This window comes from Penicillium nucicola (genome assembly GCF_028828085.1).
Source record: "Penicillium nucicola strain IBT 29836 chromosome Unknown utg000003l, whole genome shotgun sequence".
Lineage (NCBI taxonomy): Eukaryota > Fungi > Ascomycota > Eurotiomycetes > Eurotiales > Aspergillaceae > Penicillium > Penicillium nucicola.
The window spans coordinates 2234889-2252709 of NW_026643127.1; the positions used below are offsets into that span (position 1 = coordinate 2234889).

Sequence of the window (17821 nt, forward strand, 5' to 3'; positions counted from 1 at the left end):
GGTAGAAATGCCTATCTCACGGTTTTACCACTCATACATCAGATCAAAGCCTCTTTCCTATTTCTTTTCTACGACCAGTGTTCGTCGTTCAAAACTCCCCATCAGACATTAGATGCAAGTTGAACAAATAGAATACTCCGCATCTCCCATCCCGTTGATGCCGAAAAGCTTGATACTCGGATGTTCGCCGCCTCGGGTCTCGGGGTCTCGGGGCCTCGGAGGTGAGGTGTTAGTACCAACCCTATTGATTCTAGCAGAGGAGTCTACTGTATAAAGCCGATATATCCATTAAAGTGACCTCATAAGCTTGCCGTTTGATCCGGCTCCTGGTGTCGGCCGAATAATTGACTGTTACGTTTCTCGCTAAAAGTATTTGAATGCGGTATGCCGCCTGCTGCAGAAGCCTACAATATCAAAATCCCATTATTTCCATTACACCTCCACATATCCCGATAACATGTTTTACCAACCTGGAATCACCGAGCATAACCTTCCCCATGACCCTTTCAAGGTAAGAGCTAGCCATATTACATCCCCCAGTGATCCGACAGGCGTATACTCATCAAACCCAGGCGTGCGTCGTCCCTCGTCCCATTGGCTGGATATCGACCAAAAACAAACAAGGCCGAGCAAATCTAGCACCCTACTCCCAGTTCACAAACCTGACATTCGACCCACCCTACGTTGTCTTCTCCTCCAACCAAACGGTAACAGGAGAACGCAAAGACACAGTCATCAATGCCGAACAAACGGGCAGCTTTGTCTGGAACCTGGCAACCTGGGACACTCGCGAAGCAATGAACATAACCGCCGAACAAACTCCCTACGGCGTCGACGAATTCGAACGCGCCAACCTGGAAAAGGAGCAAGCCACTTTGGTTGATGTCCCTATGGTCAAGCAGTCGCCTGTCAAGTTCGAGTGCCAGTATCACACCACTCTTCGTCTGCCTGGTAACCCTCCCATGGGCACTGTCGACATCATCATTGGCAAGGTCATTGCCGTTCATGTCGCTGATGAGGTTTTGACGGATGGTATCCTGGATGTTGCTAAGACTCAGCCTATTGCGCGCTGTGGATACTACAAGTATGCCGTCATCCGGGAGACCTTTGATATGATTATTCCCAACATGTCTAAAGATGTGCTTTACGGATTGGAAGGCAATGCTGCCAGGAATCGACAGAGAAATGTTGAGTCTGGAGAGGAGGGGTTCCAGCAGCAATAAATTAGCAGTATAGTTTGAGGATCTTAATTGAACAAAGGCCACAGCCAATAGTGATGTGAGATTACATCAGATGGGCCGTGTAAAGTCGAGCTTGCATAACTCGGTAGATCTAGAGGTCAATCGATAATTTCCACTCCCTGGCTCCTTTTTCAGACTCGACTCGGCTGAAAATGAGACAGTAACAATACTCAGTGTGCACCAGTATGTATTACTCGCCCGTTTCGCATGGTTACCCTGTCTCACAAGTGTCAGTCATGAGTGATCACATCGACTTGGTTCCTGGAATGCATAGGAAAGGGATCCAGAACTTGCGAATATTTCCAGCGCCCCCAATCCCGGTCCTAACATAGCGTTCCTGGACCAGTGGCTCCCTCTCATCACCATGTACCCTATCATTCATGGTATCGTCCCTCATATTTGTCCAATTTTTCCGCAGCAGAACCATTCTGTCTAGTGTTTGTAAAGGCAGTTGGCCTTCTTCGTCCTCTGCTTTTTGTTGTTTGGACCATCTGAAAAGTCTCCATAGACAGTGCATATCCTCGCGGAGAGATCGAACGTGGGCTCTTGAATTAGATTGGGGGACTTGTGGAAGGACTAATCTATGTCCCTTTCGGATCAGCCCACTCTGTGAACTCAGATGCTGATGAAGAGAACCTACCGAATTTCCTGTATCGTGCTTGAGAATCATTTTACTGGAATGACCCAAAGTTCAACATGATATGAAGATCTGGGTGCTACATTTGCTCAGATATAAGTGATTGATCAATCTACGGGACGTCGTGGGTTACGCAGCCACTGTATGACCTCCCAAAGTGACGAACTGCGTCCTGAAACTAACCGTCGATCGACTGTAAAAGGCAAATTCTCTAAGATTCATGGCTGCATTCCAGTCAGCATTTCAGTTGGTCGCTTTGTATACCATAAAACGGTTGACATTTGAACCGTGGATTTTCATCTCTCATTTGACTCCCTTGGTCAAATAAATTCACCTGTGGTCGAACGAATGATCATCGCGTCATAGTGTGCAACTACCACGGGTGGCTTGTGTCTCCTCATTCGGGGCTATACTGAGTCTGTTGTAGTGGTGTGACCGGGATATAAGTGGTCAATGCCACCTGAGCAGGCCCGGAACGAGAATGACGTGGTCCTTATGCTCATGAAATAAGCTTAAATTGCATTGACCGAATGACCACGCACTTCAACCCCTGATGCATGTCCAGGCGACAACCCTGAAGCACACGAGGATCTTTGTTTCGGCTGATTATGATCAAATCTGATCTCATGGGTGGATCTGTTTCACCTTGATCGAGTGGACCTCAACGGCTCTCGAGTCCAGACTGCAGGTCCAAGCGTTTGGGGCCGGATAAGGCGAGGAACTTAGATTGCTGTGCCGTGTGGGCATATCTAGAGAGCAAATTGCGAAGTTGCAAGGGTTGTGACAGATTGAGATAATTCCTGGTAGACCAAATTTGAGAATTGCAGATCTCGTTTCACCAGCCAGACTCGGGTACCTGAAACCAAGTCTCCCTCTGTTTCGCAACAGTCTCGCCATCTTGCACGAAATAAGCTTCCGAGTTCGCTGTTCGCTGGTGGCGACATGTCCCGCGGGGCACCCGTGTACGGAACCGGTACGAAAAGTCTTCAATTAGAACGAAAGTTACTGAGTTATGTGGTTTAAACCAATGGCGAAGATCTCCAGTCTCAAATGAAGCCTGGAGAATGCTCCGCCGCACGCCCGGGCTTGGCGACACGGGGGCTGTCCTGCCCCCCCGAAGCCACGCCTCAGTCGCATCGAGCGAATGGGAGTCCGCATCGGCTCGTAGAGAACACCCCAGTTTTCTGGAGACGGGATCTGTGCTGCATTTAGCCTCCGCCACATCTCCAAAAGCATGGAAATGGAGAATCAGGATAGAGAGTTGAACCAGAATACAGTACGGACGTAGCTACGGTAGATAAAGACAGAGAATAGAGGGGATCATCTGACCGCCGGCCTGAGGCGCCCGTCCTCATCCACGGCTTCGTGCTGATGTATCAACCCTTGTCATTCTTGGTCATTCCTTTATTCCCTTGGCTGTTTCCCCTCATTCGCTCTTTTCAACCTCTTGGAAGCTTCTCCCTTTTCTCTTTGCTGCGCCAATGCTGCGTTAGAGTCCATTTCAAGTGCCCTCCCGTGTTGGCTATTTTGGAAATTACCACTCGTTTGACTATCTTTTCCCTTGGCTTGAGGAAGCTCAAGGTTCTTGAAGGGCCTACTCCTAAGGGCGCGCGCTGTCGCCTCCCCTCGCCATGTTGCTCAAGCCCGCGACACCCCTCACCATCCTATTACTGATCGCATTTGCGCTTCTCCTCCTCTCATGCCTGTCAACCCCCATTATCAAGGGAATTCCCTTGGCAACCTTCAAGGACGTTGATTACGGAGTATTTGGATATTGTAAAGGCGATGCCTGCACGAATATTCATGTGGGATACACCAGTAGTTCGTCGCTCTTTTTCGTTTCTGCCTGGCGGTGGCTAACTTGTGTGCAGACGATATCAGTAGCACCGGCGATGACTTCAATCTCCCCTCCAGCACCCGCAAATCGCTGTCCTCGATCCTCATCATTCATCCAGTCGCCGCATGCCTGACCCTCATTTGTCTCTGCCTGGCGGCGGCAGCCCACTTCCATAAGCCCTCCCACTCGCCGCGGTTCCTGTTGGCGCTCCTTATTCTGCTCTTGCCAACCCTGCTTGTGACTCTCTTGGCATTCTTAGTGGATATCTTGCTATTTGTACCGCATCTAGGATGGGGTGGCTGGATCGTCCTGGCGGCGACCATCATTCTGGTTTCTTGTGGGGTGGTCACCTGTGCCATGCGCCGGACCCTTGTGAGCCGCAAAGCAAGGAAGCGCAGGATCGCGGAAAATGCTGAGATGAGCGGCGAGAACTACTACAATCGCCAGAACGCTGCTGTGCCTCCTGTACCAGCTCCCCCTGTTTCTGAGACCAAGGAAGCCCTTGTGACGGGATCCCCGTCCTTTGAGGCAGGTCCGACGTTCGCGACATTCAACACAGAGCGCCGGGACAGCGACGATGACCGCACCCCGCTCAATACACAGGCCCCTATGAATGACGTTCCACCACCCCCCGACCGTCGCGGAACTCCTTACGGCGCGCAAGATGAGCTGGGCAATATGCCATCCCAAGGTCCCTACGGCGCGGGTCCTATGACACGCAACCCCTCCGATCCCCGAATCCGCCCTCAGTACTCGAATGGCAGCATGGGCTCTCAACGGGGTGGTGCGCCGCCCGGCTTCAATGGACGTGGGCGCGGTGGATATCCTCCCAGGGGCGGTTATGGACGCGGCGGCCCGTACATGGGACCTCGTGGGCCTTCCCCTGGTCAACGAGGCGGTTATATGGGACCTTCACCTCCCCGCGGAGGTCGCGGAGGCATGTTGCCGCCTCGGGGTCCACCCGCTGGATATGCCGTGGCCCCTACTAGCTTCGATGCATATGGCCGGCCCGTGTCACCTCCCCAGAATGATCCATACGGCTATGGATCCTCTCCGGGCCCGATGCGCCAACCATCTCCGGGTCCAATTGGCATGGCCGTGTCACCGGAGACGGTTGGTCAAGCCATTGAGATGCAGCCGCAGTCCCGGCGTTATGATGCCCCCGAGCCTAGCAAACGCATGAGCGGTGGTCCTCATGCGCTGTCAGTTGATGGTCACCATGCTCCCCTTGAAAGCCCGACTAGCATGTACAGTCGACCAGAGTCCTACATTCCTCCTCGTTCAGGCTGGAATGCCAATGACCGTCAGACTTTGTCCCCGCGGCCAAACGAATCGGCCCAGCCAGCTGCTCACAGTGGTACCAACTACTATGAAGATGTGGATCCGCGTTTCGCTCGTCGACCGTCGCCTCAAAGCGATGCCCCGGTTCCTTCATCATTGATGCCTGGAGGCCCTCACTGTACGTACTGAACGACCTAAAAGTATTCACAAGACTGTGCTGACCCTTTTTCAGTTTAATGAATTCCTTGGTTCTGTAGTGTCGCATCTCATTGGACACAATTGACTGGCACTTTCGACGCTTTGCGATACCCTTTTTTTCCTCTTTGATTTTCACTTCTTTGGCTATATCTTGATACGATTCATTTCCCCGGCATCATACCATGGTAAATGTGGTGTGGCTGGGCACGGAGTTACGGGCTCTATTTTTTCTCTTCTCTCTTTCCTGATGAATTACCTTCCTGGGCATATTTTTTCTCGGCGTTTCAGTTTGTTCCATCTGCTGAGTCGGATACACGGAATGGACAACATTCGAATGCTGAGCCAGGCTCTGCCTATTCATTGTATAGTGAGTGCGATGTACAGAAACGACCTGGAAGCTTTTGCCCCCTTTCCAGGCCAAAGCACTTGATGTTGCTGTTGGTTAAATTTTCCTTTCTACTATACTCTCTTGTCTACTTTTTTTCTTCCACTGGATGGTTTGAATTGTATAGAACCCAAATCCACATACTTTTATTGAATTTAGACCGATATAGTTGCACGTGACATGACGTAGATACACGAGGACCAAGAACCGCCGATCATGACGGCACTGTCACTTCCAAAAAGCTTGGTTGTATATTGTGCCACTGACATCGTTCGAATATATGGAGCCTTTCCCCTGGTCACGCGTCAATGGACACGTTTCGCTACCCTCTCCACCGGGGAATTTGATCCTTGCTCCATCCTGCTGCATGATCGTGATAGAATGACCAGGGCTTGAATGAGACTCACTTGGATCAACGACATTAACGATGAATGACCCTGGCCTTGACGACGCCGTTGCTGATGAGGCAGTGGCTCTCGATACTACCTCCAGCAACCGCCAAGATCAGAGTGATCAAGATTCATCAACTCGAGATGCGAAGTATCCTCGAGCTGCTCGATGGTGGTTTGCGAGTACAATATATCCCCTGACAGCTGTATGCTAGCCCAGAAACTCTGTTCTATTAATATAGAGTGCTAATGCCCTAGACAGGGCACATTCGGCCCAATGGCTAGCGCTTTCAACATATGCTCCCTGTCCCAACCCTGGCGAATGGACCTAACAAGCACCGGTGGAATAGACGTTCCTGATCCAAAATGGTAGGCGAATGAAATCCTTCCCAGCCACATCAAACCACATCAAATCCATCCTATTAACCACAAGAAACTAGGGCCATCGCCATAAACGCAGTATCCTTGGTTTTTGCCCTAGCAGCAAACCTAGCCCTATCCCTAAATATGGCCCGACGTATTCGCTTCGAAATCGCCCAACCAATAATCATCATCGGCTGGTATATCTCATCGGCACTCTTGATAGCAATCCTCATACCCTTCGGCGTGCTCATGTACAAACCAGAGAACGACGGCCGGATCTACTCCCAGGCATACTTCTATGGTGCATTCGCGGCGGGCATATACTTCATCATCTCCACTTTGATGCTGGCCACCGGCTACGGTGCCTGGAAGGGTCACTACAGTCGTGAATACAAGTTGACGACTAGCCAGCGGACGCTCATGCTGCAAACGATCATCTTTTGCTTTTATCTTCTTGGTGGATCAGCTGTCTATGCGCGAGTTGAGGGCTGGAGGTTCCTCGATGCCGTTTACTTCGCGGATTACACGTTGCTCACAATTGGAGTCGGGAACTTCGCGCCGGCTACACACCTTGGTCGGGGACTTTTGTTTCCCTATGCTGTTGGGGGTATTATCATTCTTGGCTTGATCATCTCCTCGATTCGCACTCTGATGTTGGAGAAGGGGAGACAGAAAGTTGGTGATATGCTCACGGATCACACGCACAAGTTCATCATGAAGGAGGCTTTCTCAGAACGGTCTAGGCTGCATGGTGTCGTCCCACCGCTTGGAAAGGAGAGTGTCAAGGCAGAAGGCTTGAGTGAGCGTGAGCAACAAAAGAGGGAGTTCATTGCTATGAATCAGGTTCGCGAGTTGGCGACTATTCAGCATAAGTGGCTCTCGCTTTTCATTTCGCTGACGCTCTGGATGGCTATGTGGTTTATTGGGGCTGTCGTCTTTTGGCGCTCTGAGACTGTGCAGCAATGGACATATTTCGAGGCGTTATACTTTGCCTACACGAGTCTTCTTACGATTGGATATGGTGACATATATCCGATCAGCAGCTTGGGAAAAGCTTTTTTCGTCTTTTGGTCTTTACTTGCTGTTCCGACGATTACAATTCTCATTTCGAATATTGGGGATACGCTTATCCGGTTCATTCGTGATGTGACATTGTTCCTTGGTGAGATCACTATCTTGCCTGGTGATCAATCATTTGTCGACCGGGTTAAAGATGTGTTCAACAAGTCTTGGATTGGATGGTGGCTTGAAGACAAAACTGGGGAAAAGACGGGACAATCCAAAGAGAAGGATAGTTCTGCTACTGGAAATGCCAACAATGACAGAAGTCAACTGGAAGCCGAGGAGCTGAATAAGGAACAAAATGCTCGTGAGCGCGGTGACTTTGTTGCTGAGAATGCCCATCATCGTCACTACCTTCTTTTCAAGGAAATACGCAAGATGATTGAGTATTCTTCTAGTCATTCCTCTCGACAGTTTGACTACTTGGAGTGGGAGTACTATCTCGGTCTGATAGCCGGAAAGAACAAGCTGCATTACGGCGGGGATGGAAGCAGCAAGGAACAAGGGGGAACGATTAACGACTGGAGGTGGATTGACAAGGAGAGTCCGTTGTTAGGGCATAAGACTGAGGTTGAGTGGTTACTAGGAGCACTGACAGAGGCTTTGGATCGTGAGTTGAGGGAGGCTAGTCAGCTCCATGATTCTGAGAGCGAGAACGGTGATAATTCAGGTCTTTCTGAACGCAAAGGCAACGAACGCGGGGTATGAACCTCATTCTTGAGATCACATCCCCAAGCCTGCACACGTTTCAGAGCACGAAACGAAGCCTGGAGCTCTTGATTGATGTCGCTAAGATGGTGCATAGCAGTGCTGCGCCGAAGGGAGCGCTCGGCACTTTGTGGACACAGCGATCAAGTCTGCGGAAGAGACCGATGGTGTCTGTTTCCACATTTAAGATAATTCAGATGTGGTTGCGCAGTTCTGTTCGCACCAGACTCATCTCATCGGTTGTTGGTTTCTGGGGAGAAGTTGGCCTGCGAGCTTGCCAATGACCCTGCTTCGAAGGACGCGAGGGAATGCGGGTAGTAACGTTATTGCCGACATGCTTCTCGCACCTATCCCCTCTTCTGAGCTGATGAGAGTAGTTGCAGGCCAATCCCCGTCCTGCTGCGCCCAGTATGATGACACACCTGGCCCATGGACCGTTTAGTTGTTGACAGTGTGTGCATTCATCTTTCATCTTTATGACAATCGCCATGGTGCTCAAAGATCTCTCCCGTTGCAATTGATCTTCATGAAGGTGGTCGGGAAGCATATTAATGTTTAATAACATCAGCTAGCCTATGAGGCATACTTGAGTATGCAAGACTGCTAAAGGAAGTAGTCGAGGTCAAACACTTCCGTTACACAACTGAATCAATGTTTACATAAATGTTCAGCTTCCTACTATGTGATGCCTGGTACGATAATTGTTGGATGAAGATGAGCAACGGGCTGAAGTACGCCATACAACAATGTAAACAACCCAACCATAGACAAATTGTACAATCTGATTGGTCAGTCAGGGCGAGGCTGTAAAGTAGCTGCGCAAGAATAATAAGCGCCGCAGTGGGATCAAGTGATGCTATATCCCTGCTAGTTTTGATAGGTTCTCAGACAATATCGTTCGGGGCCACAGGATATGCGCAGGAGATACAGTAGATCGTCTCTGCCAATGGATATTTGCCACACTGCCTCTGCATGTGTACCAGACCTGTGATGCCTAGATAAATACCCACTGCCTTGCTCAACCCCTCTTTCTGCAAGTTATAAATCATTTGAAAATGGCTCTGAAATACACAATCGCTGACCTTTTGCGGTTATCTGGCAATCCTACTATCACAATGGGGCAAGACACTACCACCAAGAAGACCGTATCCTCACCATGCTACCAGTGTCCAACTTGCAAATTGAATACGTTCAAATCAGGCAAAGCTCTCCGTGAACATCAGAAGGTCCTGCATAGTCAACCTTGTACTCGGTGCAATAAGAACTTCAGCAGCGCGGAAGGATTGGCGGCGCATGTAAGCGTCAAGCATCAGAAAGAGAAAAAGCCCCAGGTATTCCAATCTAACGACGATTCAGCATCCCCAACTAACAGAAATGTAGCCTCCTGTTCAGTCAACAGTCCCCAAACCACCACCTACGCCGACCACACTCCCTTGCCCCAGATGCACCAAGAACTTCAGCAGCTCACATAGTCTGGCTGATCATATGCGGGACAAAAATCACACTAAACAGACAGTGAAGACGACCAAACAGCCAACAATTGTCGCAGCACAAGACATAAACCAAACAGCAACATTGCCAGCCCCACAGTCACAAAGTCCAACGCCGGACCCTCATCCAGCGAACCCAGCACCAAATAGACCATCCAGTGACGCAGAAGAAGGTGAGACACCAATCCGACCCTACAACCCCCATATTCCACAACTAACCGAGTCCAAAATAGCACCAAGCAAGAAATATCCCATCCACAACCAATCCACAACCCTCCACCCCCTAGAACAAACCCTCCTCTTCAAATACCTCCTATCAAAACGTCACCCAATCCCCCATCTCAAACACCAAGGATACGACATCCCCGACGAGTCCAACACCACCCAGACAAAGCCCAGCACATGTCTGTATTCCGGAACGCCGCATTCAACACACGCCTATCCCAGTCCCCCACCAAAGCATCCTCAATGCAACATCCGAAGAGCTCTAGTCCTCAACACAAGAGCCAAGAAACAAGACACCACCGAGGTCATGGAGAACATCTCGGTAATTGACTTCTTGACCGGTGAAATCTTATTCACCGGCTCATCGGAAGAAACACCCCGAACCGGGGATGTGGATGTAGATGTATCAGACAATGGGAAGAAATGGGCGCGCGACGTGCTGGCTGAATATATGGACGATCAGACTATCTTGATTGGACATTGTTTGCAGGCCGATCTGAATGGGTTGGGAGTGGAATTGGGGATGGTTGCGGATCGGGTGGTTGATATTGCTATTCTTGTTGGCGAGGCGATCTATGGATCGACGCTTGTTGCTCGGCCCGGGATGAAGGGCTGGGGGTTGGGCGGGTTGGCGCGGAGTATGCTTGGCTGGGATATGGAGGGGATGGAAGGTGAGGGTTGTTTGGGGCCTGCGCTTGTTATTAGGGAGGTTTTAATTTGGTGTCTTGCTGAACCGGGTTGCTTGAGGGAGTGGGCTGAGGGGGTTAGGGTTGAGGGGAAGGGGAAGGGGAAGGAAGCGAAGGATTTGGAGGTGGAGGGTGAATTTGAGGACTTTGATTATGTTTGTAGAGATGATTTGGTGGATTGAGTGGGATTTGTTCGAGTATCTTGTTTGTTCTCGCTCTTTCGTGCTCATTGATATTTTCTCAATACATCGTCTCGTAATAGATATTCGTTGGTCCTATTCACTCAAGAGATATAGAGAATATAGTAGGACAATAATCAAGCATTGCAGTATTGAAACGAGAAAAAATGACACTAAAGACAAAAAGATATAAAACATAGGGGAGGGTAATGGATCGCCCAAACTGCAACTTGAATATTTGCGTACTCTTAGTTAGCTCCCTCTAACTTTAAAGCTCAAGATCTTGATGTATTTAAATTCCAACAAACAACATTTCCAATTATTGATACCAGCACTTCCAATGCTGGATCGAAACACGTCCATCGACTCAGTCACGAAACCCAACTCAATCAACCACACCAGCTATCCTCTCATATCTCCACTGAATAAGTCCCGCATTGATCAGCAAAGGCACAGCTTGATCCTCAATCCACTCAGTACATTTAATCAACGGCCTCCGAGCTTCCCCAGGAGCATAAAACATCAAAGGCCTCCACCTCTTAACAGGCTCCGTCTTCATGGTGGCCGTATTAAAAGCCTTCTGCTTCGGCGGCGCAGGAATCGACTGCAAAATATCATCCCAACTCTTTGGATAGTTCCGAGCCCTCGTATGTCCAATCAGCTCTTTGGAAAAGAAGTTCTCGTCGCTCTCTGGGTCGTCGCTTATCGCGGGCTCGTAGTGCATGCCAGTTACTAAGTCGCCGGTGACGTGGTGTTTGATTCCACTTCGTGGACCTTGTTCGTTGTCTTGGACGAATAGGATGGTGTGGTAGCGCAGTGGTGGCATGTCTGGGTCTTGGATTGATAGTTTGAATTTCACTTTGTAGACCGGGTAGATTTGAGATATTGGCATTTTGGGGCGGTTTGGGTGGTGTGCTGTAGATGGAGAAATGGTCGGGATGAGTGTGAGATTGCTTTGGTTTGTTCTTCCCCTCCTCGCGTCTTGGGTTATCACTGACTGCACTTAGCCGCTGAGGAAGCAAACGGATTGAGTACGCTGAGCTGAGATGTACGTGATGGGAAAAAACCAGAAGGGCTATACTATCGACTGCTAGGCCGGGCCTGAGTCATATACATAGAGCCCTATTTGAAGGTAACTTTGGTTCCAAACAACTGGCTCGTTATAGACATTCATTGGACCTATCTACTATGGAGAGATCGAGAATATTGGAGGACAATTAAGTATTATCACCATTGAAACGAGAATAAATGACACCGAAGACAAAAGAAATATGAAACAAAGGGGAGAGGGGAATGAAACGCCAAATTTACAAACACAAAAGAGACAAGAAAAACAAGAATTCCAACAAGATTCAACAAATTGAGATAGCAAGTAACCGACGCAAATCGAACATTTCAAATGGCAAAGAATAGCAGCAGTGTCCTCATCTCTGACAGCCACCGCAATCTCAATACCCAAATCACATTTTATGCACATAAGATAGCCTCAACCAACCAAAGCATCCACTAAAGAATACTGCGACTAGCCTGGCTGCGACTCCGCTGACTCGCACGACTCGGACTGGTCCGACTCGGCTCATCCTCTTCAAGGACATCACTGAGTCGAGTCGGGTGGCGATGACGGGGGTCACAGACTCCCAGCCCGTGCCAGGACCCCAGCCCGCACCACTGTAATCTGCGGCCGACACAGGCGGGTAAGGAGCCTGCGAAGGCGCAGAGGATGCAGCAGAGGTGTATGCGCCGTCGGGCATGTAGTGGCGATCGTCCTCGGGGGAATTGTCGTATTCCTCGCTTCCCTCGGAGAGAGGGGGTGGGTAGGAGAGAGGGTGTCCTTGGGCATCGTGTGCGTAATGCGCGTACTCCTCGTCGCCGGCGTCACTGCTGCCTACGTAGGAGCGGTCATCCGGTTCTGAGGTTGTGGGCTGCGCTGTGGCGTAGGGCATGGAGGTGTTTTGATGCTCGTAGAGTTGGCCCGAGTAGGGGGCTTTCGAGGTGGCTGGGGGGTCTGTCTTTTTGGGTTCGATGAAGGGATCGGAGCCGGTTGGGGACATCGGGGTGCCGTCTTCGTAGTATTGGCCGCTGGTACTTGGTCCGGTTGGTTTGCCGTAGGCGTCTGTGCCCATGCTGGTGGCTGTGGGGCCGCTTGGGTAGGGTCCTTCGCGGGTTTGGGGTCGGTTGGTTGTGTTGTGTCGGCTTGGGACACCGGATATCATGGGCACTACTTGCACGCCGCCGACGAGGGTTGGTTCGCCGTTGCGGAGGGAGTTGGTTCGGTCTCGCTCTTCCTGTTCGCGGCGGCCGAGTTCTTCCCATGCGCGGCGGGCTTCTTCTTTCGAGATTTGGAGTTCACGTCGCATCTCTTTGAGGAGCTCTTCTGCGTGAACTTTGTCTTTTTCGGCGGTTTGGACGGCTGCGAAGGCATCGGCTCGCCCTTGTCGTTCAGCTTTCAGCTGGCGGTCCAGGTCTGCTTGGACTTCCTTGGCTCGTTCCTGCTCGGCGCGGGTGTCGAAGAACCAGCGCTGGAACTTGCGTTCCGAGGATGCCCGGAGACGTTGCAATTCGACTACTGCATGAAACAAGTTGGCGCCAGCGGCGGACAAGTCGGTGATCTGTCGAGCAAGCTGTTGGCTGACAGGATCACGCTCTAGGTCCTCGTTGTGTTGTTCAAGCTTGCGCATCCAGTAACTGGTGAGGCCCTCCCAATGGGAGGAAAGGGTTTCCCATCGTTCAAATGCATGCGGGAAACCAACACGTCGCGGCTGTTGCAGAGATTGCGCGGTAGCAGATGATGCTGCAGCTGCGGCAGGTTGGGCAGGCTTGGAGAATCCACTCGGTCCGGTCTGAGCTCCAGCAGCAGCAGCACTCTTCGATCGGCCATGCTGTGATGCAGTTTCACCACGGGGCTGTTGACTAGATGTTTGGACTGGCCGAGATTGACCGGCAACTGGTCCTGCACTGGTCGTGGGAGGCGCGGGTTGTTGGCCAGCCGGTGGCCCACTGACAGGAACAGTATCAGGCTGTGCTTCAGCAGCCCTAGATGCGCGCGGGATCCGAGTTCGCGACTGGGAAGCGTTATCCCCAGAAATAGCAGCAGAATACTGCTGAGCCTGAGCCCGAGCCTGGGCCTCAGCCTGAATTTGAGCTTGCTCATGCTTCAGTTGCTGTCGTTCCAGTTCCTCCTGCTCCCTGTCTCGGGCATCCTGCTCTGCCTTGCGGCGGGCTTCCCGATCCCTTCGTTGTCTCATGATATCTGTCGGGGTTCGCATCCCACTCGGGGGCTGCGATGACCCCGACACTGGATTCAGATTTTGGGGTACACGGGCTCCACCATTCTGAGGACGGCCGTTGCCCATAGGTCCAGGAGGACCAGCTACGCCTACCATGTCTGACATGGAAGCATTCACTTCGTCCCAATCAGTTGAAAGTTGAAGGGGGCCGCGAATAGCGTCTTCGAGAGCAAAGAGAATTGCCGACGCAGTGCGCGATGAGACACCGGTGGTACGCTGCGGCCAATAGGATGTATCGAGGAGCTGGTAGGGGTCGTCTACAGTCGACCCGTTGTCATCAGTATGGGCTTCGGAAAGGGCCGGACGTAGCGCAGCAATTCCACTGGCTGGGGGCTGTTGCACAGAGCTTTGTCTTGTATGCGCCGGCTGAGGGTGAGGGTGCGGAGAGGCGTCTAGGGAGACCGCTCGACGATGGAGGTTTTGTCGAGTCTCTGGCTCTCGGCGAACGCGACGTAAGGTGCGCTGCGAGTCGGACGCGCTAGGAGGTCGGAATTGGGAGTCTGCTGAGGCGGACACTGGTCGTTGGGTCGCTGGCTGGCGATGCCGCGCAAAGGTCGTAAGTATGGGGTCGTTAACGTCGTGGACTTCGTCAGACGCTCTTGAGGTGTGTCGAGACACCTCAACGAAGGGTCGGTGGAATTGTGGATTAAAAGGCAATGCGAGGGTTCGTTAGGATAGCTCTCAAAGGAATCGCGATCGGTAATGTCGATCACTCAGGATTCGTGAAAGGATGACAGCCCCAAAGGCCGTACGTTTCGAATCTCGATCCACGAAATAACGCAATTGAGAGAAAAATCGATCTGATCTCAGAGGAGTTTGGGGAGGAGAAAGGGGAGTGGGAGGTGGCTGGTTAATTGGGATGGCTGGGGGTTGCCGCAGCTCAAGCTGCAGCGCAAATGTGTCTTAGGGCGCATGAAGCGCCAACACTGTCCAAGCCAGAAGAAGAGAGGATCAAGGTCTAAGAAAGGCAAAGGGGAAGTAAGAAAGCTCGAGGAAGAGGAATGCGAGGATTTCGGGAATGTCGAGGTCCTCCGTGCCCTAATGCCAACTTTTGGGGCTCTGTTTCAGCTGTCAGGTCCCAGCTCAATCATTCCAATCTCAGACCATGGGTAGACGAGAACGACAAGCTGGACCTTTCAGAACTCGACAATTGGCGATTTTCCAATATTGGAGCCGGTCGCACAGACGGTGATAGATCACTGGGGCATCAACTAGAATGGCTCACAGCAACGACATGTAAGGGAGAAAGGGAAACCGAGCAAAAACCTTCCACCAGAAGCACCAACAGGAGTGAGGCGAGATGATCGATCTCCATCGAGCAGCCATGGTTGGGCTGGAGACTAGCAAGTGCTAATTGTGGACTGATGCGCTGGCAGAACAGTCGCGTTTATAGTTCAGGCAGATATCAGTCTCTCTGACCAGACTGGAAACGAAGCCAGTTTCATCAGGCTCATCAGGTTCACTATTTTCACCTTCACTTTTGACCATTTTGCAAGCTGCAAGCCAGGAACACGGGTTTCCGAGACTTTTGGGTACCCCATTGGAACCATTGGAACCAGTGGTTCATTTCGCGTCGGCTCGGGTTTTCTCTCCACAGGGGAAGTTGCCCTTTCTGGATCACTTCGATGGACCATGTTATATTCGATATAACTTATTCTATGTATTCAGCATATTGCACATCTTCAACGTCTTTCATCTATGCCATATATTCTTCCCTTCCAATTGGCATTCAAAAGATGTGCAAGTATGCTTCCCCGCAATGACGTCGGCTCTGATGACAAAGCAGGTCCTGGATCTCCAGGGCTCAGTTATAGATCGCGATAGGTTGCATGTTTGCCTGACATGGTTGGAAGAGTACGTAGCGATATGACTATTATGAAGCCTCAATGGCATCGAAAAGGTCATGCTGTGAAAGCGATTAGAATGGAAAAAAGAAAACACCAGGCTCGCGCCAAGGTTCGTGATGGTATTAGGCATGTTGAGCTCAATGAATTGGCAAGCTTGGAGTTTAGATACATGGCTATTGATACTACCAGGTCTGTACTTGAGACATCTATATCCTTGGCCTTGCTGTATATTTCTCTGTCACATCCTGTTCTTCTAGCGCTAGAGGTTTCATGATCTGGAGTCCGATTGCCGAGGCCTTGGGGATATGAACCATGAATTTTGTCCCACCAAGCCCATACATGAACGAAGTAGATAGAGACATGTTATAGATAGCACACCTGAGCTAGCATAGCTCTAAGTATTGAGTCTGATTGACAAGGGATGTAGTGGTCATCCCATATTGGAAGATTCAACGCAGGGTGCGTACATGTCAACTCTCAGTGCCCTTCTATGTCGGAACTTTGCCAGATCCAAAGGCCGAGGCTCAAGCCCCAAAGAAGCAAAAAAGACCCACGCACTAGAAAAATCAAACATTGCCAAGGTCAAGGGCTGGGGGAATCGGTGGATAGGGTATTACTGTATGGGTTGTAAACCAGTTTGACCAATCCGAGGAAACAGCAAAGCCAGTCTTCTTCCGGGGACTGATTACAAAGTAGAAGGATATAAGGTATTTACTAGGCTAACAGAACATTGTACAGATGTACCCCGGAGTATAAGTTATAACGTTATAGGTACATCACCTAATAAGTCATAATGGTTCAACCGAGTTGAGGGTCAGGCCCGAACCGAAACTTTAGATAAAAATAGACAGTGACTGTGATATTGATGTCGGCCCCTTGGACTATCCCGAGGTCGAGACTTTTGCATAGTGATGACAAATAGAAGTTCTGCTCTTCAAATGTTCAGCCCTGAAGGGTTTGGTGACCGCCACAGCCAGTTATTGGGGCGCCAAGTGGGTTCTATTTACACCACAAAGTACCACTGAGCAAGATCAAACAAACAAAAATCCTATGTATTATGGAAATCTGAAGTTTTCTGAAAATTTGGAATGTCTGCGCGGTATGCTTAGCCACATTTGCGAAGATCTATTCTTGTTTTTTCTTGCGTCTACAGCATGGAGCGGTGTAGATGCATAAATATTGCCTTCATACAGACTAGATCATACAGTGGAAGTCGTTATAGCTTTCTATATGTACTATGTCACAGTGATGTGTGGTCCCAAAAGACTATAGAAGTGCAACTTGTTTGGTCCACGTAACATTAGTATTTCACTGAAGACTTGAACAAAAGCTCCAGGTTGGAACGTTTCAGATAATGCGCAAGATCCCTCAAGCCATAAGAGCAGATTAAGTACCGTGTATTCCATGTTTTCTGGAGTCACAGCTCCGTTAGTCACGCCCCTGGAGACCTCGGAATGAACCTTGGAAGGCTGACTTGTCACTCGATGCCGGGGCACTAGTGTGCGAGATACATCAACCAAGACCTCCTTATAAATCAAGTGTATTGCGGTCACTGGTAGCCAATGTATTTCTGTGTTAAGACAAGTTCATGGGAGCTGTACAGTGAAGCATCTGGGGTGAGTCCGAAACATCAAGCTATCTGTTGGTATCCATCAGATCTGTCTAGTAAATATAGAGCAAGCTCGGATGCACTTTTTCATTCGAGCTGCTGGGACGATATTGACTTTTGCAAAAGAAACAAAGGTTAGAGGTTGGAAGACAGAACCCCAGCTGGCGGAACCTAGACACTGTCAGATTGTTATCGACATTCACCTTGGAGTAACGTTAGGTATATCCGACGCCCACAAGCCATGATAGACAGAGCATCATACTATCACAAAAGTAGATGCAGCGTTTCATCGGATTGGTGCCATTGGCGTGGTCCGCGTCACATGGCGAATCTTCCAGCAGGCGGACGCCAATAGTGGGTTGCCGGCAATATTTAGACATGAAGGCGTGGTATATGT

At 50.3% G+C, this 17821-nt stretch overlaps 6 protein-coding genes across 6 annotated transcripts; 4 read left to right on the plus strand and 2 right to left on the minus strand.

Annotated features, from left to right (window-relative positions):
• Positions 1-457: 457 nt before the first annotated feature.
• N7511_004394 (flavin reductase family protein) lies at positions 458-1223 on the plus strand (the record flags this gene model as incomplete). The annotated part of the gene is made up of 2 exons (XM_057126819.1): positions 458-511; positions 573-1223. 2 exons carry the CDS (start codon positions 458-460, stop codon positions 1221-1223), a joined length of 705 nt encoding a protein of 234 aa, XP_056985709.1.
• A 2286-nt stretch (positions 1224-3509) lies between these two features.
• Positions 3510-5233, plus strand: N7511_004395 (putative pH signal transduction protein PalI; the record flags this gene model as incomplete). Its single annotated transcript, XM_057126820.1, has 3 exons — positions 3510-3699; positions 3750-5174; positions 5229-5233. 3 exons carry the CDS (start codon positions 3510-3512, stop codon positions 5231-5233), a joined length of 1620 nt encoding a protein of 539 aa, XP_056985710.1.
• Positions 5234-6006: 773 nt separating this feature from the next.
• Positions 6007-8288, plus strand: N7511_004396 (potassium channel family protein; the record flags this gene model as incomplete). The annotated part of the gene is made up of 4 exons (XM_057126821.1): positions 6007-6174; positions 6231-6337; positions 6409-8095; positions 8199-8288. 4 exons carry the CDS (start codon positions 6007-6009, stop codon positions 8286-8288), a joined length of 2052 nt encoding a protein of 683 aa, XP_056985711.1.
• An 868-nt stretch (positions 8289-9156) lies between these two features.
• On the plus strand, positions 9157-10684 carry N7511_004397 (uncharacterized protein; the record flags this gene model as incomplete). The annotated part of the gene is made up of 2 exons (XM_057126822.1): positions 9157-9396; positions 9482-10684. 2 exons carry the CDS (start codon positions 9157-9159, stop codon positions 10682-10684), a joined length of 1443 nt encoding a protein of 480 aa, XP_056985712.1.
• Positions 10685-11066: 382 nt separating this feature from the next.
• On the minus strand, positions 11067-11573 carry N7511_004398 (uncharacterized protein; the record flags this gene model as incomplete). The annotated part of the gene is made up of 1 exon (XM_057126823.1): positions 11067-11573. The coding sequence occupies one exon, from the start codon at positions 11571-11573 to the stop codon at positions 11067-11069; it is 507 nt and encodes a 168-aa protein (XP_056985713.1).
• A 568-nt stretch (positions 11574-12141) lies between these two features.
• Positions 12142-15294, minus strand: N7511_004399 (uncharacterized protein; the record flags this gene model as incomplete). Its single annotated transcript, XM_057126824.1, has 2 exons — positions 12142-14566; positions 15194-15294. 2 exons carry the CDS (start codon positions 15292-15294, stop codon positions 12142-12144), a joined length of 2526 nt encoding a protein of 841 aa, XP_056985714.1.
• Between the last annotated feature and the right edge of the window lie 2527 nt (positions 15295-17821).